The 27,030-nt window shown below is 44.1% G+C and overlaps 1 protein-coding gene across 1 annotated transcript; it reads left to right on the top strand.

The window, feature by feature from the left end:
* Positions 1–1,586: 1,586 nt before the first annotated feature.
* LOC310989779 (keratin, type I cytoskeletal 50 kDa-like) lies at positions 1,587–4,922 on the top strand (the record flags this gene model as incomplete). The annotated part of the gene is made up of 7 exons (XM_083976927.1): positions 1,587–1,997; positions 2,565–2,677; positions 2,766–2,922; positions 3,025–3,186; positions 3,397–3,522; positions 4,189–4,409; positions 4,823–4,922. The coding sequence occupies 7 exons, from the start codon at positions 1,587–1,589 to the stop codon at positions 4,920–4,922; spliced, it is 1,290 nt and encodes a 429-aa protein (XP_083833053.1).
* Between the last annotated feature and the right edge of the window lie 22,108 nt (positions 4,923–27,030).

Raw genomic sequence — 27,030 nt, 5'->3', positions numbered from 1 at the left:
TGCCCCGAGCTCTCCATCTGAAATTTCTGATCAGCACTCTCTCTTGCTCTTTGTGCAACCATACAATGCAGTCGATGTATTACCTCAAACTCAAAAGCCCCCCCCCACGGTCCGTCAGGAAACGCTCCAGGCAGGAACCGGCCAGTTTGGTACTGCTGCAGTTTTGTCACGGCCTGAGGCCACCCCATTTTTGCTCCCAGGTAATTGACTTCTTTACGAAAAAGGTGGCATTTCTGGGGCTGGAGTTTCAGGCCGTGTTGGTAGTTTCTTTAACATTTGCTAGAGGTGTCCCAAGTGCCTGAAACAGGGAGAATACACAATGACATCATCCAAGTTCAATCAAAAAACATGCATGGAGTGCTGCATGGGTATCAGTTGTCTTTGTCTCTACCTCGTATATGAAGAGAAAATCGTTCACCTGGCCCCCCCAAGCAGCGCTGCATGAGCCGCTGGAAGGTAGCAGGGGCATTGCACAGGCCGAAGAGCATCCTCTCAAACTGGAAAAGGCCCACTGGTGTCGTGAAGGCCGTCTTTCCCTGGTCTCCATATCCCTCTCAACCAGCAATACCCACTCACAAGATCCAGGGTAGAATACCAGGCAGACTCCTTGAGTCCTTGAGTTGCGCTGTGGGAGCTCTAAAGAGAAAGGGTGAGGGTTACGTACTCGTACTGGCAGTCTTCTACCCCTTACCAGGGGATCTTGGCCTTGACTAGTCCCTCCCCAAATTGCTCACACACACAGAATGCTTGATTAGTGTGACTTGCAAACCAGATGTGACAGTTGAGGTTCCTGTCACTATGCCTCCAATTGATCATGTGCCCTGGCTACTTGGCCAAGGGGATGTCCCTTTGGGTGACTGGCAAGCGCGCATGACTCTTACCCGGGAGGTGTGGGTTCAATACCCGCCCGGGCCCTCTTCACCTTGCCACACAGAGGCAAACACACATGGAACGGTTTTACCTCCCATGATGACATCTACTTCAGGACTTTCTTCGATAAATGAGGGCTTTTAGTAAGTTTTACTTTACTAATACTAATACTAATTCAGCATTGATACCTGGAGTTTGGATTTAGTTCTCCTTTTTGGGAAGAAATTATTTTTTTTATTTCAGTTTACTAAAGTATTTTTTCATTGCCAGTTTTAGTTTTAGTCTAAGTTTTAGTTAACTATAATAACCCTGGTCCCGATTCTGTCCTTCAACGTCTCTCGACCGGCATGTGAGGCATTTGAGGTCTGAATGTCTGGCGTTCCAGGCTCCATGTGTGGACTGACAAGAACTGGTGTGGCGGGTGAGGGCCCCTGACCAAACATCTGAGCCGTCCCCTGGGGGGGTTGAGGGCTGGGCGGGCTGGGGGTGGGGGTGAGGCTGAGACTTTCTCTGCTGTGGATGAACCAACCAGACCTGCTGGACCATGCACCTGACCCCTCAGTCCAGATCTTCTGGCTCTTTGGGCCCTGGGGCCTCACTGCACCCGGGGCCCGGTATGTTTGACACCCCCTCCTCCCACCCCCGGCCGTTCGTGAGGGATAAAAGGCGCTGAGCTGCAGCAGCTCCTCATTCTCCTGCAGCTCCGACCAGCAGCCATGACCTCCTTCTCCACCCGCAGCAGCTACATGACCTCCTCCGCCAGGGGCCCCTCCATGTTGGGCTCCTCCATCTCCTCCTCCTCCCGCCGGGTCGGCGGCATGGGGTCTGGCAGCGTGTACGGGGGCGCCGGAGGATCTGGGGTCCGGGTCTCCACTGCTTCCTCCTTCTCCTCTCTCGGCAGCACGGCCTCCAACGGGGCCGAGAACATCGACATCACCGTCAACGAGAAGGGCACCATGCAGAACCTGAACGACCGTCTGGCCACCTACCTGGCCAAGGTGCGCTCCCTGGAGAAGGCCAACTCCGAACTGGAGATGAAGATCAGGCAGTTCCTGGAGAGTCGGGCCATGCCGGAGGGTCACGACTACACCGCCTTCAGCATCCGCATCAGAGAGATGCAGGAGAAGGTGAGAACATTTCATTTCATTTCATTTATTTTAGTAGTTTATTAGTAATGGGACTCTGCATATTCATGAACATACAAAAAATAGTAATAATTTGTTGTAAATAGTCAGAAAATATGACTTTTTAACAAAAAAGTTTGAAACATCAAAAGACGACGTGACATGTTCATGTGTTTAAAGGGATAGTTCAACAATTTGGCAAATTGGCCGATTGCCATAATCCCTTTAGTCATAGCAGTAGGTTCGTCACCTTTATTTGTCGGTGCATGTTATTTTTAGAACGGCGGAGCAGAGCAGTGAGCTGCTCAGAGCTATGCTACGGAGGCTCATGGGATTTCTTGGTTTCCCTTTATCAAACTCATCAAATACACAATCCAACAACTCCACAACGCTCTGGTGGACAAGTTGTGACCTGCACATTCACCACGCTATGAGATAATAACACAACGTTACCAGACAGAGTTGTTTTAGAGGGAAATTCATGCAAAACCACTGATGCACGTTGCCTTCAGGGACAGTTTTCCAGCAAGCTGTCTCTGTATTTACCTCGAAAACAACTCCGTGGTTTAGAGCAGCTACTTTAACTCTGTGTCGTCTCAGATCAAGTTGGCCTCCAGAGGAAACGCCGCCTTCGTCCTCTCCATCGACAATGCCAGACTGGCCACCGAAGACTTCAAAGTCAAGTGAGTATCCGGATTAGAACCCGCGGTCTTTCCAGGAGCCAACACAAGGACCTGGACCAGACTTGAACCCGTCTCCGTTACCTTTCAGGTACGACAACGAGCTGGGCATGCGTCAGTCGGTGGAGGCCGACATCAACGGGCTGAGGAGGGTGGTGGAAGAGCTGAATCTGGGCCGCAACGACCTGGAGATGCAGCTGGAGAGCTTCAGGGAAGAGCTGATCCAACTGAAGAGGAACCACGAGGAGGTGAGACCAGGACCTGATCCAGATCCAGATCCAGATCCAGAGAATGTAAATCTGTAACAGACAGGTTTGAGATGTGACCTCTGCCTCCCCTTCCCCCTGCAGGACCTGCTGGCTCTGCGGGCCCAGATGAGCGGCCAGGTGAACGTGGAGGTGGACGCAGCTCCTCAGGAGGACCTGTCCGTAGTCATGGCCGGAATCAGAGACCACTACGAGACCATGACCGCCAAGAACGGCAGAGACCTGGAGACCTGGTTCCAGTCCAAGGTGAGACGACACAGACCTGTATGATGTCTAGAAATAACGGTCAGTTTCATAGTAACGTCATGTTTTTCATAAAGGCAAAATATTACACATGATTTTCATGATTTTTTTGGGGAAAGGCAAGAATTTTTCTCCACCAATTCCTTGCAATCAACCAGAACAGCTGTAAATCTTCTGATATCTGATCAATGACCAATATGGATCCCTCCACAGTCGGCTGAGCTGAGTCAGGAGGTGGCGATGAGCACAGTGACTCTGCAGTCATCCAAGTCCGAGGTGTCGGAGATCCGCAGAACTCTGCAGACTCTGGAGATCAAACTGCAGACCCAGATCAGCAAGGTGAGACAAAAAAAACAACAACTAGTAGCTAATCAATCGATCACTGTGATCGGTCCAAATTGGTTTGATTTGTGGTATATTGATGTGTTGATGAAAAGAAGGGATCACCGCCGACACGTCTTCAGTTGCATTCAAAAAGGTAGTTTATTAACAAGAAGAAGAACAGTGTACAAAAAATGTCAAATCTTGGAGCATCTCTAGTGCCAATGTGAGATCTCTCTCTATGGCTCAAAAACACAATCTTTATATACTTTCTAACTCCAAAACTCCACCTTCTCCCAACATAAGGATATAACTTTAGGCATTCCTGTTCGACATTAACAGAAGCATTCTGTAAATCCAAACAATACCTGTATCTATCTAACATACACAGTTCATGTTTTGTGTTCATAAACACACCTACATATAATTTTACAACCTTGGGTTCATCCTCCGAACAAGGCTAGACATCAGCTTAAGGCTCTGTGAACAACAAAAACACATTCTCCTCGGGTACATCTCACAAGGGTCACTCATGTCTCATCTATTACTGTTACTTACACTTACACTTTCCTTCAGTTCCAAGAAAGAAAGAAGAACATAATGCATGATGTTAAAGCAAAAAGTTCAGGTGGATAATACACTACAGATTCATTCATGTGATGATGACACCCCTTCCCCCCACAGAGAGCCGCTGTGGAGGCCTCTCTGACCGAGACCAAGAGCCGCTACGCCATCATGCTGTCTGGCTACCAGAAGACGGTGACGTCCCTGGAGGAGCAACTGGCGCAGCTCCGCTCCGACCTGGAGAGGCAGGGGCAGCTCTACTCCGAGCTGCTGGACATCAAGACCCGGCTGGAGCTGGAGATCGCTGAGTACCGCCGGCTGCTGGACGGAGAGACCCAGAGGTGAGGCCACCTGGTTTTGTCCTGGAGAGGAAACCGTGTTTTTCTTTCTTTTTTTGTTTTTCTGTTTCCTAATCAGTCTGATTAATCAATAACAGTGTCACAAAGTCTCATTGTTTACACGTCAGAGCTCATTAACATAAAAACACCTCATTAGTAGGCCACTGTATGTGAATGATTGATGCGAGTCTGGGGCCGTTGACTCACTGTAAAGCAACCGGATCCAGGGCGAGAGAGACAGGCCTTTCTGTCAAAATAAAAGCATCAAGCTAATAAACTGCGGTGAAACCTTTTAATTTAAGGAATATAATTTACAAGACAGTCCCCAAGCCATTAACTTAACCTTTTGCTTTTATTGTATTACAAGTTAATGTTTATTTCATATGTTTCATGTTGGTGAACACTTCTCTCTACAGCCGGTCCGCCACCACCACCACCACTAAAACCACCCGGGTCGTCACCATCGTGCAGGAAGTCGACGCCGACGGAAACGTGTTGAATACCAGCACCAATTAAACCAGAAGAACCAGAACCAGAACTAGAGTCCAGAGGGAAGAACTGGACTCAGTCTGAAGTCAACTGATCAATAAATAAACAGAGAAACAACCTGACAGAGACTCCTGTGTTGTTGTTGTTGTTGTTGTTGTTGTTTTATTTAATTTTTTAAAGGGTTAGGGTTAAAAGTAGGCCTATTAACAAATATGTAACTGACATAACTGTTTCTATATTTATTATAGAGTCATCATTATCAAAAGAAAAAATCTGTAAATGAATCAATCAATCAATCAATCAATCAATCAGAGATGACTTTGATCAGTCATGAGGTCACCAGCTGATCAACACTGACCTCATGTGGCCGGAGACTCACACTGCAGCTATGTGGGAGAGAGAATATAATAGAATAGAATAGAATAGAATAGAATAGAATAGAATAGAATAGAATAATAATGGCTTACATTTATTTACTTTTTTCACAATACCCAAAGTGCTTTCCAGCAAAGCTGGCTGCCATTAGAACAGAACAGAATAGAACAGAATAAAATACAAATATGAATTACTTTATTAGATTCATTTGTCTGTGGGCTCATTTGCAGAAGAATCAAAAAGCCTGATGGCTAAAGGTACAAGGGATCCTCTATACACTGATAGATTTATTTGATTGAGCGACACACATTGGTCTGTTATTGACTCATGATTGGACCAGAATAGTGTGACATCATCTCTGAAGTATAGACATGAGCCACAGATAGATGAAACCAACTGAGGTCAAATTATTCAACCTGCCATACCCCATACAGACATACAGAACAACCACAAACACTACTCAAATAAACAACTAAGCACCTCTGTGTGGACCCAGTTGCCACATTTCTGGCTGGTATACTACTGTACATTATGCAACACACATCAGCTACCGCTCATCTGAAAGAGCCGGCTACAAAGATTGGGACGTTATATAGCAACCGCGGCTAACACAGAAGCTACACAGAAGCACGGCAGAGAGAGAAGACAAAAACCAGCAAAGTCGAGCAAACACAGACACTGCTTGGCCAAAACATGGCTGTACATTTCCTCTTACCTTTGCCGTTTGCCGTTTGTTTTATGGGTAAATCCACAATATTTCCAGTTTGAACTTTGACCGGTGTTACATCTAAATCGGTCTGGACGGGCTTTAGGAGCGGGGGAACAGCCCGCACATCACACAGTTCAGGATTTGGCTGATTCTGATTGGCTGCCAGTACTGTCAATCACATCAACATGGGTATAGCCTCATTCTATTGGCTCTAACGGTTCGAATGAGCTGTCAATCACTCGAATCAATCAATCCACTGCAGAGATTAGGTGCGTTCAAGATGAGCCAGGCGTGCGCAGAATCGATCGCCGGTGACCAGCGCACAATGCATGCTGGTTAGATTTGTGTCCGACTTGATCCCGACTTGCTCTGACGTCATGCACGCGCCTGCAACGATAACCTCACGAGATCAAGGCGGCCGCAGTATTTAGAGCCAGGCGCCGCAGTTGCTCTCCACCGACTGCAACCGACTGCAAGCCTCAGGGCATGATGGGAAACGCGCCGGATCATGAGCTGATTGGCTCTTAGTTAGGACTGCAAACACTACGTGTTGTTGTACAATGCTAGATTATATGAATCTCATGTTGTACTGCTAAAAAAAAGATTCACACAGAGTCAAACTTCTGTTCTGAGAAATATATTAGTTATTTATTGGACACTTGCAGTACAGCATAAGAAATATATATTTCGGTGACTTCCTGTGTGTATTGACGGCGGCTGGAAACTGTCCGACTTGACAGCTTTCTGTCACCGCTGCTGCTGCTGCCGCCTGCTCTCGCCGACCGTCCAGACGAGGCGCATCTCGAACGCACCTATAGAGCCAGGCATAACTGCACCCAAATAAGCTGCTCTCAGTGCAGCTTTACGCAGAGGGACACAGAGGGCCTAGAAAGTAGTTGTTATTTAGTCCTGTTTGATTATTTTTCAGTTAGTTTATGCAAATTGTGTGAAAATAAAGATTAAACGATGGTTTATTGTGGCAGGTTGTTCCAAGCTGCGCCAAAAATGGACATTTTGGAAAGCTCGCCTGAATATTGTGTAGTAAATTTTGTACTGCTTCACTTAATCAGAATCAACTGCTGCAGAGATAATGTTCATATATTATACAACCATTTGATAGAGGTTTTGAGCTTTAGCAGCATCATTCTGAAGGACACTCATCTAAAATATGATTTTTGGGGGGCGAATATTAATTTTATTTAATTTTTTCTGTGTGCCATCTTCATTTACTCTTCACCACCAGTAACACATATACTGAAATTTACACATCTCAGCAATTTCGAATTTTTCCCCCCTTTACTATGACACCAAAAGTATTCAAATAGACCTTGTGGTTGCAGAGATACTCTCATTTTATTATGGATATGCAATTTTCGAGAAAAGGCCTAGAAAATAGGCTTGGTTTTTAACACGAACCAGTCAATCAATCAATATTTATTTCAGACTCAAATATGTCCATATAAAATCAATTACTACAAGAGACAGACACACAGGACAATAGGGAAAAACAAATAAATAAATGAATTAATTAAAATAAAAGAACCATGTCTTTCATTTTTAATAATTTCAGTCCTTCAGCCGTAAACTTGTCCATAAGATTTCTAAGAAGATCAGATAAGATGGGAACAACCACTGTGTAGGCTACATCAGATTTCGGCTGCAGTCTGAACAAGGCCTAAATGCATCGTCGTAGGCCACCTGTAGTTTGTTGAACTGAGCCTTACTGCATCTGCACCACAGGGGGGCAGTAAAGAGCCTCCAATAGGCTTTAAGCAGGTCAACTGTCACATTATCAGAGCACATATAAAATTTGAACGGCAACATATTTGTTTGTGCAAACCAACCAAGTCTCTCTTCAAGACAACACTTGAAACGTTTGACATTGATTGCCTTTATTGTCATTGAAAGAATTCAACGAAATTTACATTGCTGCCCCGCTGTGATACCATACAATATATCATATAAGACAAGATAAATATAAAACATGAAACACATACTGTGATGTACAACGGTGCAGAGGAACACATTCTGGGAACACACTGCCAGCTCATGTTAGAAATTACACCAAAGACCTTTAAACAGTGGTTGAAAACAACCCAGACCTCTTCGTCCTTTCTACTTTGTGTTTGGACTTTTAACTTTGATGTGACCCTGGACTTTTTTTTTCTTATATTTCTTTCTGTCTGAGTGTTGGTTTCTGAGCGCTGTAACGACATGTTGTGTTTACGTGCAGTCGTGTGTCTAATTCAGGAATAATCTCTTGTCTCTGTGAAACGTGACAGCTTCATGTTGTTGAGTCAGATCAGAAACAGCAGACGACGGGTCAATATCATGTCATCATCATAAATATGATCAAAGGATGTGATGTCACATTCAAAAACAAAAACTTTATGAAGACATTTTAGCTTTAGTTAGTAAACATCACACGAAGAGGAATTATCGTTAGATTTCTTTGAAGAACTCTCGTTGATCTTTGCATCTAATTTGTCAATTTTCCTCCAAAAACATGTCACTCATTGACATTCAGGAAGATGAAGAACTGTCTCTTCTTCTTCTTAGAGTTTAGAGTTTAGAGTTTATTTATTTAGCACACATTTAAATTCAATGGTGCACGAAGGGAACGAAGCCGGTTGGCTTGTACATAAGTTCCACCCCTATAACAAATTACAGCAAGACAAATTTCAATGGCTAACAAATAAACATTGAAAAAAAAAAAGACAAAGTGCATACATAATCAACGTTATATGAGCAAAATGAACAGAAATGAGGAAAACAATAAAGAGATAAAGTGCAATGTGATTCAGTAACAAATAGAGACAATAGAGATAAGGTACAAAAAATTCATTAATTGAAATCATAAAAAGACAAAGTAAGGATGTGGGATATGGAGAGAGCGAAAGAGATAGAGAGAGGAAAGAGCGGGAAATTCAAGAGAAGTTGAGATGTATTTTTAACTGCTTTTTAAAAAGTGAATAAGAAGAAATGGATCTTAGTGAAGGAGGTAGTCCATTCCAAAACATAGGACCTCTGTAAGTCATATTAAACTGATGGTGAGATGTGCTGGTGAAGGGTAAATATAAAGTAAGATTATTACTGTGTCTAGTGCGGTGAGAATGTACATTATGAGTGAAGGTAAAGAAATTTTGAAAAGTGACAGGGAGATGTTGGTTCCTGTAAATAAACTTGTGAATAAAGAAACAAATCAATTAGTCTTCTTCTTCTTCTTCCTCCTCCTCACCGGATCAGGGAGCTGCAGCCGGTTCCTCCTCCTCCTGACCCGGTGCAGCGCTGTGGTCCGGTCACCAGGTGGCGCTGTGCAGCCTCTGCAGGAGCTGGTCGGTCTGATGGGTCTGATGGGTCTGATGGGTCTGATCGGGGATCAAACGCTGCAGTGAGTCTGAGGACGGAGCTCTGGGTGTTTTACAGTGCGATGCCCCGCCCACCTCGGCAGCTGATTGGTCCACCTGTGTTCACCTGTTCCCTCCCCTCCTCCCCTAAAGGTCACTAGAGCACTGGAAAAGAGAGTAAGGACAGCGTTGGTCCAATGGAAGCGCCTCCTGGTGGAGGAATATGGGTATCGCAAAAGTGCCCAAGAACTGACATCTCTGCATTGTTGGTGAATGAGCAGTGTGGTGTTTTCAATAATTTAAGGACATTTATAGATCACAAACGTTAATAGCATCATTGAGGATCCTTTACAGATAAACATTAACACATAGGAGAGTAAAAAACAAAAAAACAGTTGTCTACATGAATGTTTCAATCTACATTTTGTAATAAACAAATTATAAGTATAATTGATATGACCAAGACACCTAAAAACAAAAACACGGCCGTTTTCATCAATGAATCAAATAATTAATTCACAAATTAGATGATACCTACATCCAAGCAAAGAATAAATGGTTTACAACAAAAAGTGGCATAAAATAAATTGAACGGCTGCAGCCCAGCCAGATACTCATCATCTTAGTACATTTCTATGAAGTGTTGACATGCTACATGCAGTATAGACACATATATACATTTACCATCACATGCGCACATACACACATAAATACATAAACACCAATATCTGTATATAAACCAACTATTGTGTTTCTGTTTCCGACTGTTTTGTTAAATGTTCTGTACAAACAAATCATATGAGATGAACTGAATAATGAATTCTGTGGGGTTCATTCATTCATGTTGGAGTAATAAAGGTGGATATTCTCCAAAATATATATTTATATTCAGCTTGTATTATATTGTGTGTGTGTGTTTTTATTGTAGCAGTATTTATTCTGTATCTATAGACGACATATAACAATTGCAAATTAAAAACTTAAACTTAAAACTCCAGAATCCTGTGGCGAGATGGATAACTATCTCTTCTTCAACACATGTACATATCGGTCTATTCTACAGATGAGATGAGACTTTTTCCAGGTGTCAGCAGCTCAAACAGGTGAAGGAATAAACAAGTACTAAAAATACAGTAAAGTAAAAAGTTGAAACTATAGAAAATGTCTATATTTAAATAAAAACTTAGACTCCAGCTGAAGCTCGGTCCTGTTCACCTGTTTGTTCACCGAGGAGCCTCAGGCCTGTTGGACCTGGACCAGATCAGACGGTTACACACAGAAACTGGATCGTACAAGTTTCCACAGAGAGAGGACACGAGGTCAACACACCACTAACACTGGAGGTGTTTACGTTCATATCCTGAATTTATCTGTATTATCTGTACATTTTTCAGGATATAAAATGTTGTGACCTTATATATTGATAATACATTTTGTACATATTAAATTTACATGTTTGCAAAAATTAAATGAATGAAATAACATGAAAATTGTTTATATATTGAATGGATAGATGGTATTGGCTTCTGTATTAACTGTAGAAGTTGTGCAGACAGCTTCCTGTCAGTGGGTTTGACAAGAAGCTGAGTTTGTTTGGTTTATTACAACGCCAGTATCACATGATTCACATGGTATTGATCACATTGATCATGTTAGCTTAGCATTAGCCTTTAGTTGGCCTGAGTGTTTGGTGCCACATAGTAGGTGTGCCACTATGCTGCTGTGCTGAAAGCAAATTCTGCCGACTTGTTGTGCAGTCCTTAATAAATGAAATGAACTGAATGAATGAGAGGATTAATACAAAGTCAAAGTCAAAAGTCAAAATCATTTATTAGTCTCCCGTAGGAGAAATTTCTCTCGGACAGAGAGCAGTGCTGCTTCACAACAAAGACAAAAACAGTACAAGAGAAAAGCAGCTGGGAAGTACTAAAAACATACAGTAAAATCATTAAAGTGCAATATGCCTCAGAAAGTACTAGTGGCAGATGTGTGGGCACGCAAACATTCATACTTATCATCACACTAGCTGCTCATTCATAAATTTAATGGACAGAGGGATGAACGAGTTTTTGAGGCGATTGTGCTGCACAGGGGGACTCGGTATCTTCTACCTGAATTTAGGAGCTCATATTCAGGGAGGAGTGCGTGCGTAGGATCTGCTAGAATAGAGTTTGCCAACCTAATGGTGGCCTGTTCAAACAGATCTTGAGGTGAGCGTGGGACAGGGGAACCCAAGATTTTGCTAGCCGTCTAATACAGTGAACTCACAGTATCCCATAATGCCAGTGGTCACAAACCAATCAGCAGTATCCCCATCATGCATGAAGCTCAGGCGAACAGTGTGACCTCATTAACACACATTCATTCCAGATTCCAGATTAACTTTAATGTCCCACAACAAGTGGGACATTTGTCTTTTGGCTTACACCTCAGCTGCAGTCAGAGAAACATCAAGCAAGTCGGGCAGGAAATGAAATGAATACAGTTGTGCTCTAAAGTTTACATACCCCGGCAGAACTGGTATAGCCAGTATTTCACAATATACAGTAGCCTATACATGATTGGCAACTGTGTTTAATCTTTCTGAATCCTAATGATAAATGCAAACACCAAAATGGCCCTGATCAAAAGTTTACATCCCCTTAAAGTTTTACCCTGATAATAAACACACACATTGTTTGTAATTAGTGTATGTGTATAAAAAGTCAATGAGACAAACACCTGCACATTTAATCCATTTCTGCACTGACTCTGCTGGATTCTGAGTCGTGGGGAAAGCAACAGAACTGTCTAAAGTCCTGAGGGAGGAGGTTGTTCAACTTTATAAAACAGAAAAAGGAGATATAAAGATATCCAGAGATGTGAGAAAGCCAATCAGAAGAGTTCAAACTCTCATAAAAGTGGAAATTGAGGGGTTCTGTTGATACCAAGGCACGGTCTGGTACCATCAAACAAACATTTGTTGGTCAGACTCTCTGATGATCAAATGATTGTGTTATTTTGGGATGTCTCACGGTCTAATTTGAATCCCATTAAAAATAAGAGAAATCTGTTTTGCCTGAACACTCATGTTTTCCTTAGCCTAAAGAATGGTACACAACTGTAGATAGAAAGTGCAACATAGTCAGTGGGCGACAGGTAATAAATGGGACAACTAGTATTAAAAAGATTAAAAAACAAAATAAAAAAAACAACTTGGAACAGCATCCATAAAGTGCAGTTGCATCTCAGCTTTATCTCCCATTATTTAAAAGCTCAATAAAAACAGAGACAATGGAGTTTTTAAACTTGAGTGCAGGACATTGGACACATTTCCGTTGACATCCTTTTGGTTTTGGTTTTGCATCTTCAACCCACACCACTATTATTTTTTATTAATTTGTTCATGTTATCTTGTGCTTTTGTACATGCAATTGTAATATTAATATTATTATAAGGTGGAAGCTAATGCATATGCCCACCGTGTTTTTTTTTTTGTTTTTTTTTGCCTCTCCTTGCACTGCTTCATTATTACCTATCATGTTTTAAATCAAATCAAATCAGCTTTATTTATATGGCACTTTTCATACATTGCAGTTACACAAAGTGCCTCACAGAGGATAAAAACAAAACAAAACAAAACAATACAAAACACCATTATGTTGTATTCTTTTAAATTGTGCAAAATAAAAGAACTAATGGTGCGTTCCAGGCAACCCGTAACTCGTATTTTTCCGACCTGTTCCTATGGTTACCCGTTAGAACGTCCAGTCAAACTCGTAACTTCCCACCTGTGAACTCGTACTTGATCGATCTACTCCCAGTTCCCAGTTAGTAACTCGTAACTTGCCTGGAACGCTACAAACTCGTAACTGGTGACTTGAAGTCGTGACTTACGGGTTAAAAAGCCTGCCTGGAACGCACCATAAGAACTAAAAATATAAAATAATAATAACTAAGAACTATATTTCGGTTACAATAACTTGTTTGTTCTAGTTAAACTTTGTCACATTCACTGAGCCAGCTTGTCACAGACATCATTAATCATTTTGTTTGCTTGGCGCACTCAGTGTGACCTTTACATAGATGGATGACAACTCTTTGACATCTATGCTTTTGCACGGAATGTGGATTAATAGCAACAGCTTGTTTTTCAGCCATGCAGATCAGATGCTTTAATGTCTTATCCGATTAGGCTCAGTTTCTGGACTGGATTTTTCTTTGTTTTCAGAAATGTCAGCGTGAATCGAGGGAATTATTTCTTATCCGTCAGTTTATTTAAAGGGATAGTTCACCCAAAATTCAAATTTCATTCATTATCTACTCACCATCATGTCGACTAAGGGCTGGGAGAATTTTTTATTATATATTATATTTGTCCATATAATGGTTGTGAATGGCGCTCACTTTTCTTCGTCCAAAAAGACACACCGACATGACAAATTGTTCCGCCGGTCAGTGCAAATCACGCGAGATTTGCACTGACACAGGAAGAGCAGTGAACTGAGACACTGGGAGCTTCCGCTACAAACAAGCTTAAAATATAGACTTATTTAATTTTTTCTGGAACAATTTCTCATGTCGGGGCTTCAATACAAGAGGGACATTACAGACGAGCAGCATGGAGGTATTTGGATGTTTTTTGGTGTGTCTTTTTGGACGAAGAAAAGTGAGCACCGTTCACAATGATTATATGGACAAATACTGCTGTGCAGACCCCCCCTGCTGTAACTCAGAGAAGCCACGGAGGACTCTGAAACTTCTCCCAGCCCTTAGTCCACATGAGGGGGAGGAGATCATGAGGGAAATTTGAATTTTGGATGAACTATTATGAAACTTAAATGAGCAGTGAGAGCGAAACTGGTTGTTGTTCTGGTCTGAACACTCCCTCTGTAATCACACGCGTCAATCCATCAACACCTAATTAAATGTCAAGTGCTCCGAGGAGGGCGAGCTGCGTTCAGGAATCACACTCTTCCAGTCGTTCAACACCTGACACACCTGAGAAGCTCATAAATCTGTTCAACAGAAAGTGATTTCATCAACAAGTTAGCTGTGACCCCGACGGGGGGAGGGGGGGTCAACAGGTTTGGACAAATCAATTCAAAGATCCAATGAGAGTTACAGGAAGTTTCACTCTTTTGGTCAGGGTGTGAGAGGCTGCTGAAAGACGCGACGCTGTGTTCACAAAGAGAGGAATGAGGTGAGGCGGAGATAAAGAGACCAGAGGTGGGGGGAGTTATTTAATAAAACAAACACGATGAATAGAGAAGGAGAAGAGACACTTAACTTATCAGTAGATCAGAGTTCAGGGGAGAATCACAGGTGAACAGGTGAATGAGTAAACAGGTGTATAACTATATATTGAATAACGATTTTAAACTGCAATGTTTCATTAATTGAGATCTAAGATGTGTTGTTTAAGTGTTCCCTTTATTTTTTTTGAGCAGTGTAGATGAACAGATGAACAGGTGAATAGATAAACAGGTGAATAGATGAACAGGTGAATAGATGAACAGGTGAACAAGTGAATAGATGAACAGGTGAATAGATGAACAGGTGAATAGATGAACAGGTGAATAGATGAAAAGGTGTATAGATGAACAGGTGAATAGATGAACAGGTGAATAGATGAACAGGTGTATAGATGAACAGGTGAAAAGGTGAATAGATGAACAGGTGAACAGGTGAATAGATGAACAGGTGAATAGATGAACAGGTGAATATATAGCAGCACAGTTGCCCAGTGATCAAAACATGACGCCACAGACTGTCCCTTTAAGTTGACCTGTGGAGGAGGTGAGACGCCAGGTGTACGGTGGCCCTGAGGCCTCAAAACAACACAACACAAAACAAAACCACAACACATCATCATCATGGCAGCCTCGTACATCGAGGATCCGTTCTCCTCATCCATCCATTGAGTCGTCGTCCTTCTGGGCCAGCCGGGATCTCTGTCTGAGTGCTTGCTGAGAGTGAGATCAGGGCCGGCCCTAGGATGTTGGTGGCCCCCTAAACAAGATTTTTTGTTTGTGGCCCTGCACTCTAAGCGCAAACACCAAATTGTATAATAATGATAACACCGGACACCGATGTGTTGCTTCGAGTCGTATCTCTGTTTACTGTGAACCCGGTAGCCCATTACACGCATTGCATTGTGGGAGCTAAGCATCCTGGGAATAGTAGTCCTACTACTACTACACCTCCCCCTTATAGCTAAACTCTTTCTCCATTCAAATAAACTGTTGTGCAACTTCTATGTGTTTTACTTATGAACTAAAACTGAAACACATTATATCATTTTTATCAACATTTTAACCTTAGCATTCTTTTGTATTTTTTTAACTCAAGACTTATGAACTGTAACATCCCAAATCACTTGTTTCTTCTTTTTTTTTTCCATGGGAACATAACTGTCATTGTTAACGTTATTCACAAGTCCATTTTGTCAGGCGGCTTTGTCACACAACCAACTCTGGTAACAGTCCCTATAGGTCGGAGGTGACTTCTGTTTCTCCTGAGGAGACCCCTGTCAGTCTCTACCATATATGACCTCGGAGTGTTGGCTGATCGGACGACTGCTCCTGTGGTTCTCTCAGTGGTAATCCAGACCTTTTGACCAGCAGTCAGTGCTGGGAGAGGTCTTGAGCGGTGTCTCAGGTTGTAGTTTGTGGCCTGTCTATGCCTACCCTTCTCCTCCTTCATGCGAAAGGCCTGCAGGTCTGGCCACTTAGGATCCAGCTTGGTCGTTGATTGAGGTAGAGTTGAACGCAGGTTTCTTCCCATCAGCAGCTGTGCTGGTGAGAACCCGTGCACCAATGGGGTGGACCTGTAGGCCTGCAGTGCTCTGCTGTAATCACTGTCTTTTTTCCACAAGTCCTTGATGGTCCGTACAGCGCGTTCCGCCTCCCCGTTTGCTTGAGGGTAGCGGGGGCTGCTTGTGATGTGTATGAAATTGTTCTCTTTGGCAAACTCTCTGAACACTGATGATGAAAACTGCGGCCCGTTGTCTGATATGACAAACTCTGCAGTCCCGTGCCTGGCGAAGACCTCTTTAATAGCCCTGATTGTCACCTCAGCCGAAGTGCTTTTGAGCTCTGCTATCTCAATGTATCTTGAGAAATAGTCTATGATCAGCAGGTAATCTCTCTTGGACCACTCAAATAGATCCATACCAACTTTCTGCCAGGGGCGGTCCGGCAGGGGAGTAGGCACCAGTGGTTCTTTGAGCTGTGATCTGTGTTTCTGACATAGTTCGCACCTTTCCACCATTTGTCCTATCTGGGCGGAAATGCCCGGCCACCAGACGGATTCTTTTGCTCTTGCTCTGCATTTTGAGATCCCCTGATGTCCTTCATGCAGCCGCTGTAGCACATCTGCTCTTAAGGGGGGTGGAATAACAAGTCTCTCTCCTTTCATAAGGAGGCCGCGAGCCATGTGGAGATCCGCTCTGTCCCGCCAGTATGGGTTGATGTGTGGGTCAGCCTCACAGTTCTCTGGCCACTCTGTGAGACAGTGTTCTGTCACTTTTGCGCACACTTTATCTTCTTTCTGTGCCTTTTTGATCTCCTCCAGCCTTTTGTCTGTAGCTGGGAGAGAAGACAGTACACAGTCCACAAAAACCTCTACCTCTTTCTCCAGCTGTAGATCTCCTGCTGTAGGCGGACCCTCCAGGGGAGCTCTGGAGAGCGCATCTGCTGTGATGAGTTGCTTCCCTGGAACATGGACGATGGTGTAGGAGAACCGCAGCAGCCGCAGACGAAACCTCAGGATCCGCGGCGGGAGGTCGTCTAACCCTCTTGTGCTCAACAGTGGAACTAATGGCTTATGATCTGTCTGTAGTGTGAAATGCAGACCTAACAGGTAAGATGCTAGTCTCTCACACGCCCATGTAGCTGCCAACGCCTCTTTTTCTATTTGCGCGTAGCGCTTTTCTGTGTCTGTCAGTCCTCTAGAAATGTATGTCACTGGTCGCCATGAGCCGTCAGTCTGTTGCTGGTTGAGAACGGCTCCCAAGCCGTATGGCGATGCATCTGCAGCAACCTTTGTCTCAGCAGTGTTGGAATACTGGGCTAACACATCTGGAGAGCTCAGTATCTGTTTCAATCTCTGAAAAGCTGTTTCCTGGGGCTCTGCCCATATCCATTCGTTCCTCTCTTTCTGCAGTTCTTTTAGGGGTGTGGTTATTGTGGCTAGCTGCGGCAAGAATTTGGCAAGGTAATTTGCCATGCCCATGAGGCGCCGCACGTCCTCCACACATGTGGGCTGTGGCAACTGCTGGATAGCCTTGACTTTATTCGGGTCAGGCTCGATGCCTTTTGCAGAGACCTTGTGGCCCACAAACATGACTTCTTCTCTTGCAAATTCACACTTCTCATTCAGCGTGAGACCCTCCTGTCGTATCTTCTTAAGCACGCGGTGCAGTCTTTGGTCGTGCTCCTGCCTGTCTCTGCCATACACGAGGACGTCATCCGCATGACAGAGCGCTCCATCGCAACCCTCCAACATCTGTGACATTCTCCTCTGAAAATGTTCCGGAGCGGATGCAATACCAAAAGGGAGTCGGTTGAATTGGTATCTCCCGAAAGGAGTGATGAAGGTTGTGAGGGGCCGTGATTCTGGTGTGAGAGGAATCTGCCAAAATCCAAATCGAGCGTCAAGTTTGGTGAAAACTTTGGCATTTTTCATCATTGCCAGTGTTTGGTCTACAGCTGGAAGAATGTGACGCTCTCTTTTCACGACTAAATTCAGGGGTGTGAGATCCACACAGATCCTTGGTGGTTTCTTTCCTGGTTTGGGAACGAGAACCATTCCTGAACACCATTCAGTCGGCACCGTGACCTTAGAGATAACTCCCATATCTTCCATTCTGTTCAACTCCGTCTGCACTGCGTCTCTGAGGGGCAAGGGGACCCTTCTGGGTGCGGAGAGAGCAACTGGTATGGCACCGTGGTCAAGCTCTATGTGGTAAGGCTCTTTTAATTTGCCTAGTCCCTGGAAAACATCTGGATAGGCTGCTCTAAAGTCTGTCTCTGTTTCCATGACAGCATCTACTCTCTCTACAAGCTTTAAAGCTGTCAGTGCTGGTCTACTTAGAAGCGCATGTTCTAGTCCTGACACTATGTAAATGTATTGAGAGGTGCTGCGCCCTTTTGCTGCCATGTCTGCTTTGAAGCAGCCTTTTACCTTAAGTGGGTATCTACCTGGCCCTAGCAGTCTCTTTTTAGGCTCCTGTAGTTTCCCGTCTCTCTCTGGCTTGTACAGTCTCTCAGGTATTGATGTTACATCTGCCCCACAGTCTAGCTTAAACTCAACATTCTCCCCATTTATCTGGATTCTTTCCATCCATGGTTCTGATGTGTCAGTTCCTATGTCACCTAGAAAATAATAGTCATCAGTGTCTGTGTCGCCCTGAATTTCTGTGACTTCTCGCAAACCTACTGCATCCCCTGAGCGACATACTGCAGCAAAATGTCCTTTTTTCCTACATTTCCGACATTCTGCATCTCTCGCTGGGCAGTCCCACTGAGCAAAGAGACGTCCAAACGACGTCTTTTCTAAGTCATTTTTGCACGTCTAATTTTGGTCCCCTGAAGGTGCAGACTGTTACTCCAGACGACGTCTTTTTCCGACGTCTACTGAACGTCCAGTATTGACGTCCACAGGACCGCCGTATAAGGGCTATTTGTTGTCCAAATGTGGTCATTATAGACGTCTTTTCTGCGTCAAAATTTAAACCGACATCCACTGAACGTCCACAGGACCGCCGCATGAGGGCTATTTGATGTCCAAATGTGGTCGTTTCGACGTCTTTTTTGCATCAAATTTAAACTAATTTTAGACATTGTTTTTATACTGCTTCTAGGCCCTGTGCATAAAGTCCCATTTCAGAAGGTGTCAGACTGTTCCAGTTCACTTTCCTATAGCTTCATTTGGTTTTCTCATCAGCAGATTACCTGGAAATGCATGCAAAGGTGTAATGCATTTCCAGTTCAAACCTGCTGCTGAGCCAGATGAAGCTACAGGAAAGTTAACAGGAAACAGATCCTCCACCTCCTGTAAACATATGGGACTACAGTTATACACAGGTTTACCAATAAATCACAATTCAATCCCCATTCATTTATTTCCATCTTTATTTTCTTAATCACTGGCACAAACATGTCATTCTAATAAAGTTATTGGTATCTGTTGAAATTAATACTGCTGGTAAAATACTAATAAATACATAAAGTTACACAGCCCACCTTGCTTCGGTCTGTGGCACAACAACAAATATAACACAATAAAAATTAAAGTGCTAAACTCAATGTGTTTTGAGAAGAATTACAAATCAGAACCAACTACTGCATACTTAACACAGAAAATACATGTACAAAAGTGATACAAAACTGTGACAAGATTCTCCACAATGGATAATCAGTCCTGGGTGACGCTGTGTATCCCTCTCCTCCAGCATGTGTCTTTATGAAGTCCTCTGTGGCTGTGTCATCAAAATGTATGGCTCCATCTGCACAAGAAGAAGAAGAAGAAGAAGAAGAAGAAGAAGAAGAAGAAGAAGAAGAAGAAGAAGAAGAAGAAGAAGAAGAAGACAAATAATTAGAAATATGCAAAGACAACCTGCAGCCTGTGTCTCCACTACCAATACTGGATTCATACAAAACCATCTCAGCAAATGTTAAGATATGACATATGGGCTTACCTTGTATTACTCTATAAACCTTTGTCTTCTCCCTTGATATTAGATGTCACCATCTGGGCATTAGTGAAGAGCCTATAGGGGAAAAAAACATTTATAAATAAATGCGAATGATACAGTGCTTTGCAAAAGTATTCATACACCTTGAACTTTTACTTTACACATTTTGTCATGTAACAACAGCTTTAATGTATTTTATTGGGATTTTATGTGATAGACCAACACAAAGTAGTGCATAATTGTTAAGTGGATGAAAAATACGTGTAGTGTTACAGATTTTTTTTTGTCTACATGCAAAACTCTGGTGGAAACTGCACAACACACCATCCTCACTGTGAAACAGAACCCAGGAAGAGTGGCTAGTGGCAGCTTGTGTGTATGACAGAGCCCAGGAGGAGCTCCGTACAGCAGAGTATAGGAGCTGGCTGTTAGCACTGTTAGCTGTCCTGGATGCTAGTGAGTGCAAGCAGTGGATGCTATCCGCTAGCCCGATGCTAACTTCCGCTAGCACGATGCTAACTTCCGCTAGCCCGATGCTAAGTAGCGGTGGCGGCTAGCATCCGTGACTGACCCCACTCACATCCCAGTTTACCACAACAGTCCTCATAGCTACTCATTACAGCAAACAGACCAGACACCGGGGCCGTGAAGGTGCACGCCGCAGCGCGTCTTGTGTGAACGACACATTAAAATGGGCATCGGAAAGAAACTGAGGCCAGGTTTACACGAAGACGGTGTGAACAGAAGACGCAAAAGTGGCGTCGCGTCTTCACTTTTTATTTCGCGTCTATACGAGCGTTCTCGGGAGGAAATCTGTGTGCATACGGAGACGCAAAAGTGTGTACAAATCCATTGCTAATGCACGCCAGACCACTAGGTGGTGCTGTCACAAACGCCGCGATGCCTACGTGCATCCGTAGAACCTTCCTTCTTCTCGTCACTGTGCCGGGAAATCAGAAAAGGAAAACATGGCTACAGCTAACAACAAGAAGAACTTTGTCTGGTCCGATGAAGAGGTCGAGCTATTGCTCCAGACCACTCTCTCTGAAGGGTGGATGTAATCCGACATGTTTGTTTGTATCGTGACGTCAACACGCCGACTTGACGTCAACACGCCGACCTGACGTCAACACGCCGACTTGACGTGAGTAGTACAGCAGATCTGAGCCAGTTTTGCGTCTTGGCCTGTTTAGACGGAGACGCTGCGCTGGAGCGTATTCAACTTTTCCACTTTCAGGGGTGGTTTGAGATTTTTGCGTCTTCAAGCCCCAAAAACGCCGTCACCATATAAACGAAAGGCACTTCCGATAAAATATTTTATCGTCTTTACTCGCAAGCGTCTCCGTGTAAACGGCCCCTGACACTATAAATGCATACAGTAAACATAAAATCAACTAAACCAAGCAAACTTACCTTCCACTTAGTGGAAAACGATGTTGTTGTAACCAAAGCGTTGTGTTGACCACAGCCTGCTTCTGCAGTAGAGAAGAAACGCGCCAGTTGCTTCAAGCAACTTGCTTGGTGTATTTCCTCAGCCAACCAGAGTGGCGTTGGCTGGTGCCTCAGCCAATCAGAGTATGATCACATGCTGCCTCAGCCAATCAGAGTGCCTTTGACTAGTTTAAATAATAAAGGCTCTTATCAAAGACTGTTCAAAATTATATTTACTTCTCTCTACTCTTATGAACCATGATCGGGTGAAATTATTTTCTGAAGCCATAATCTCCAACAAATTTCATTTCAAAATATATAAATTAAAATATTAATTAATTAATTAATTGAAATGAAATGAAATGAAATTGAAAAAAAAACAGTAGGAAAATCAAAGATGTAAAATAACAAAATATCACATGTAGCCTACTCAAGAACAACAATGTCTTAAATGAGTTTAAATTGAACATAGACGAGATGTCTACAATGCCCACATTTGGACGTCATCTGGAGTAACAGTCTGCACCTTCAGGGGACCAAAATTAGACATATAAAAATGACGTAGACAAGACGTTGTTTGGACGTCTCTTATAATGTTTAATCACAAACAATATATATTCGTATTTATTAATCATGTTGATAACAATATTGTTATTTGTCCACTACTAGGTATTACTAAAACTACTACAATCATTAATCATGTCAATTTCCTGCACCTGTCTTAGACGTCCAAAAAAAGTGACCAAGCCTGACGTCCAAATGTTTAACTGCATATTGACGTCCAAGTGGGGTCATGATTAGACGTCCAAATAGTGGACCTAGTTTGGACGTCGTTTAGGCGTCCAGAATTGGTCTTGGACCGACGGACGCAATATAGACATGATCTGTACGTCCATCAGACGTCCAATGTTTGGTGGGGTCTTTCCATGCATGTTTTTGTTTGCGGCCACACCTTCCACACTCTCCCAGTGTCTGTTTATTTGGCTTTTGTTTGTGTTGCCATTTCTGTTTCCACTCTTTTTTCTTGGTGTTGATGATGGCGTCCATGTTTGCTTTGTTATCCCCCATTATTTCACTGTGAAGTATAGTCTGCTGTTTCTTTACTGTTTCACTTTGTCTGACTTTTTGTATGGCTTTAGCAAGTGTCAGGTCAGAGTCCATTTGTAGCTGCTCAGACAGTCTTTTGTCCCTTATCCCAACTACGATTCTGTCCCTTATGAGCTCCTCTTTCAGTGCTCCAAAGCCACAATTTTCAGCAAGTTTGTGTACTGTTGTGATATAAGCCTCCACAGTCTCTCCTTCATGCTGACGTCTGTTGTTGAACTGTGCTCTCTCGAATATTATGTTGTGCTTTCCGATGTAGTGCTGTTCAAATGCTGTTTTGACTGCCTCATATTCCTTTTTATCTTCATCAGTCAATGGTAAAACTGCTAGCACATCATCCGCTGCGTCACCCATTGCATACAGGAGTGAATTCACCTGGTATTCGTCCTCCTTTTCATCGAGAGCCGTTGCTATGCGAAACCTCTCGAACCTGCGGATCCACCGCGGCCATTCTGCTGGGCTTGAAAAGTCGAACGGGTCTGGGGGTGTTATTTGTACAGCTGTCGCCATCTGCGTCGATTCCCTTGTCCTTTCACTTTCGGAGTCCGGGACCTCGGTGCGCCGTCTCTCTCGACTCGCTCCTCGGTGTGCTGGTGCTAACGAGCTAGCGCTCCGCTCCGCTCGGGGCTCTGCCGTCGTCTTCGTAGCGGCCAGTTCCGGTTTAAACTGCACGAAACGTTTGTATTCGCCAGCTAACACTTACTGAAACTACCGCGGAGACTTACAGTTCACCACTTCTGACACCATGTATAATAATGATAACACCGGACACCGATGTGTTGCTTCGAGTCGTATCTCTGTTTACTGTGAACCCGGTAGCCCATTACACGCATTGCATTGTGGGAGCTAAGCATCCTGGGAATAGTAGTCCTACTACTACTACACAAATCACTGGTTAAAACTGAATACAGACGTGTTTATGCCCTCTGAGGTTTGAGGCCATTTTCTCGAATTTAACATATTTTCTTAAATGGATCTTTTTAAGATACTTGCAGTAACAATACTCAAGTGTTTTATGTCTAAATATTAGAACCTCTGCTGTAAGCACACTGAGGCCAGTTTGTCCTACAACACTGTAGAAAGAAATAATTTAGGACAAATGCTGGAAATTTGAGGTCTGCTTTTTGAAACATGTCAAATCCCTTGTGAAAACACTCCTTCAGTCATGAGAATGAACTGTTTTGGTGCTTGAAATAGGATATGAATACAGTAATAGATAAGTGTAGAAAACAAGTCTAAAATGACATTTTGTAAGATTGCTTTTTGAGCACAAATGTTGTCATTCTGCCGTTCTATTTTCACCAAATGTCTCAAATGTGAGATAAAAGAAGCTGAATATTGACTTCACATAACATATAAAGCTCATAGCTGCACATGCAGACCTCAGGATGTTTAAATGACTTGATGAACCCCGGTACCTTTCTGATCATGTGGCCCCCCACCTAACGGCTGTGGCCCTGAACAACCACATAGAGTGTTTATGCCAGGGGCCGAACCTGAGTGAGAGTGAAGGAGTCGGGGCAGTCTGAACAGTGTCGGAGGAGGGAGGGGAAGTGTAACGACCTGGTCGCACTGCGCAGGGAACCGAAGCGCAGCGCTCTGGAGCGGAGGCAGTTTCAGATCAGCGCACATGTTAACTGGTCTGCCTGGTCGCACATCTCGCGCTCTGGAGTGCATCAGATCAGTTCAGTTCTATTTTTCACGCACGCCGCGAGCGCCGTCTGTCAAGCTGGATAGACCAGATCATACCAGACAGGAAGTTGGGCACAGAAAAGGCAAGCAAATCCGGTCAATTTTCAAACCGTTGCGGTCTGCACACGAGACACACACACACATGTTTAAAATGACGTGTGTGTGGAAAACCGAGTGAATACGAGTATGAACTACTGCAGTCGATGTCTGACGGGCGCAGAGAGAGGAGGAGAAGTAGCTCCCAGTGCGACCAGCCAAGCGCCCGGGAAGGCGCGCGCTCAGCTTCCGCGTGCAGTGCATCCAGGGTGTAAGGCGTTGGTGTCCTTGTTGACACTTTGCTTCTGCTGCTTGTGCCCTATCTGTTTGGACACCAGTGGTAAACGCCAGGATGAGCTGTCTGGTCCGGCACCAGGTCCTTTTGAGAAGCTGCTTAAGCCTGTGTCTGTTACACCTTGTAGTTGTTGTACCTCTCTGTGTTTCCACAGATCCACCGGAGATCCATCTCTCTGCACCACCAGCCGCTTGCATCGCCCCCCCCCCCATTTCCCCTGCTGTTAGACCGGCCAGCTCTCCCTTCCCATGGACCAGTCTGCCATCCTCTCCCACCACAAGTTGCCTTCATCACATTCTCTGTTGTAAACTGTTTTCTTGTCTGTATTCAACATCTATTGCACGTCTGTCCGTCCTGGGTGAGGGATGCCTCCTCTGTTGCTCTGTTATTGACACATATCAGAATGGCTGCAAGGTAGAGCGAGAAGAATGTTGGCACGAGCGCACAGCCCTACTTGACACCAATTGACCTTTCACAAAAGCTCCGCCCCCCTTAGTTACCGTTGCTAGCCCGACAAGCTTCTCGACGCTGCCCGAGTGTCAACAGTGTTTTTATATCAAGAGCGTCTTGCTCAGAGGCATATCAGCGCTATATTTATGAATATTAATAATCACTAAACAACCTGACACCACTACAAAATTGCGTGGTCACAATGTAAACATAATGGTGATCAAAATAAGGCTTTTATCGATTCATAAATTGCATCATGTGGCGCATCTGCAAGAGAATACGGGTAACAGGACGTGGTGTTTGTCGCGGACCGAGCTTCTTCTTTTCTTTTTTTCTCCCCACCGAGAGGATTCAATCTATGGAAGTACACTATAGTAGGCCTACAGTGTTTCCTCATACGTACAGCTCCTTCTGTTTTTTAAAATGGTCGCAAATCCGGGGAGCGTGCCTATGTTCCCACAGCCCTATGTTCCTTCAGCCCTATGTTCCCTCTGGACTCTCTCTACCTATCTGGACTCTACCTATCTGGCCTGTCTAGCCTCTACCTGGTCCTTTTACTAAACTTAACCAACTCCTTTCTTCATTGCCTAAACCCAACCAATGGTGGGACCAAAGGGCTGAGGGAACATAGGGCCTAATTTTCAGTGACAACAAAAGTTAGAAATGAGGGAACATAGGGCTGAGGGAACATAGGAATGACCCCCACCGGTGCATGTGTTCCGTTCATTCATCTCCTCATAGCGCTGTTTGTTATTGACATTTACACACACAGAGCGAGAGAGAGAGAGAAGCGCGCATGCTGCAGCAGTGCTTGGTGAAAGTGAAAGTTGTAAAGTCCGATCGCCCCCCCCCCCCCCTTTAAAAAAAATCCTAGAGGAAACACTGTGGTAGTGAGTGATTTGGGATACAGCCCTAGTCCTGCTAGCTTACCTTGGAGCAGATGTAGGCTGTATGCTTGTTTATTTTCATGACATTTAGCTGGGAGTGGGAGAAGGGTCCGGCTGCGGGGGGCTTCCACACGGTTTGACCCATTGTAGGCTCCTCTCCTGTTGTGTTTTCAGCTTTGGGAAGGGAAAAAACACGACTCCCCCAGCCAAACTCTTCAGGTAACTAACTGTCCGACAATACACTTTGCTTGTCGGAGGTCCGAAGCTTGACGGACCTTGTTTACATAGTAACGGTTGCTATGATGTCTGATTGGACAATGACCGTTCGGGGGCGGGGTTTTGCGAAAGGTCAATTGGGAGATTTGGTGAAACTGATGCACCTTGGATGACGGAGCCCCTCATTTCATCGTGCAGAGTCAGACCCTGTACTAGTCTGATAAAGTGCAAAGCGGCAGCCGAACCTCTCAAGAACTCCCCAGAGGACGGCCCGGCAGACTGGATCAGAGAGGCCTTGTGTCGGTCAAAGAAGACCATCGTCATGGGTTGATGTTGTTCCCTGGAATTTTTCAAGCAGCTGGCGAGCACAGAAGATCATTTCTGCAGCTCCACGGTCTGGTTGGAAACCATAACTGGGAGTCTGGGTGTTCACTGAGGTCATGGAGGCGCTTGAAGAGGACTCGGGCCTTCGCAGGGATGATGAACAGGGATATTGCACTCTCCGCACTTTCTCTTTTTCTCTTTTCTTTCTTGGATATGTGTGCCATTGTTACTACTGTAGTGTATGTATTGTGTATGTATGTATTACAAGTGCAAAGCAGCTGATACGACGCCACTTGCCCAAGACAAATTTCACTTCCGGGACAAATAAAGTTTATTTGATTGATTTGATTTGATATTGGTCTGCCCTCCCTTCCCATGAACCAGTCTGCCATCCAGTCCTCCCATTAAGATGACCTGCTCTCCATGCCTTCATCAATCTTGTTAACATTTCTATGTTCCCACATTCTGTGTTATGAGCTGTTTTCTTGTCTGTAACAGCATCTATTGCACGTCTGTCCGTCCTGGGTGAGGGATCCCTCCTCTGTTGCTCACCCTGAGGTTTCTCCTGGTTTTCCCTGTTAAAAGGGTTTT

This window comes from Trachurus trachurus (genome assembly GCF_905171665.1).
Source record: "Trachurus trachurus genome assembly, chromosome: 8".
NCBI classification, from domain to species: domain Eukaryota; kingdom Metazoa; phylum Chordata; class Actinopteri; order Carangiformes; family Carangidae; genus Trachurus; species Trachurus trachurus.
Note: the sequence above shows the minus strand (reverse complement) of the source record. Positions and strands in the feature narration are given on the sequence as shown.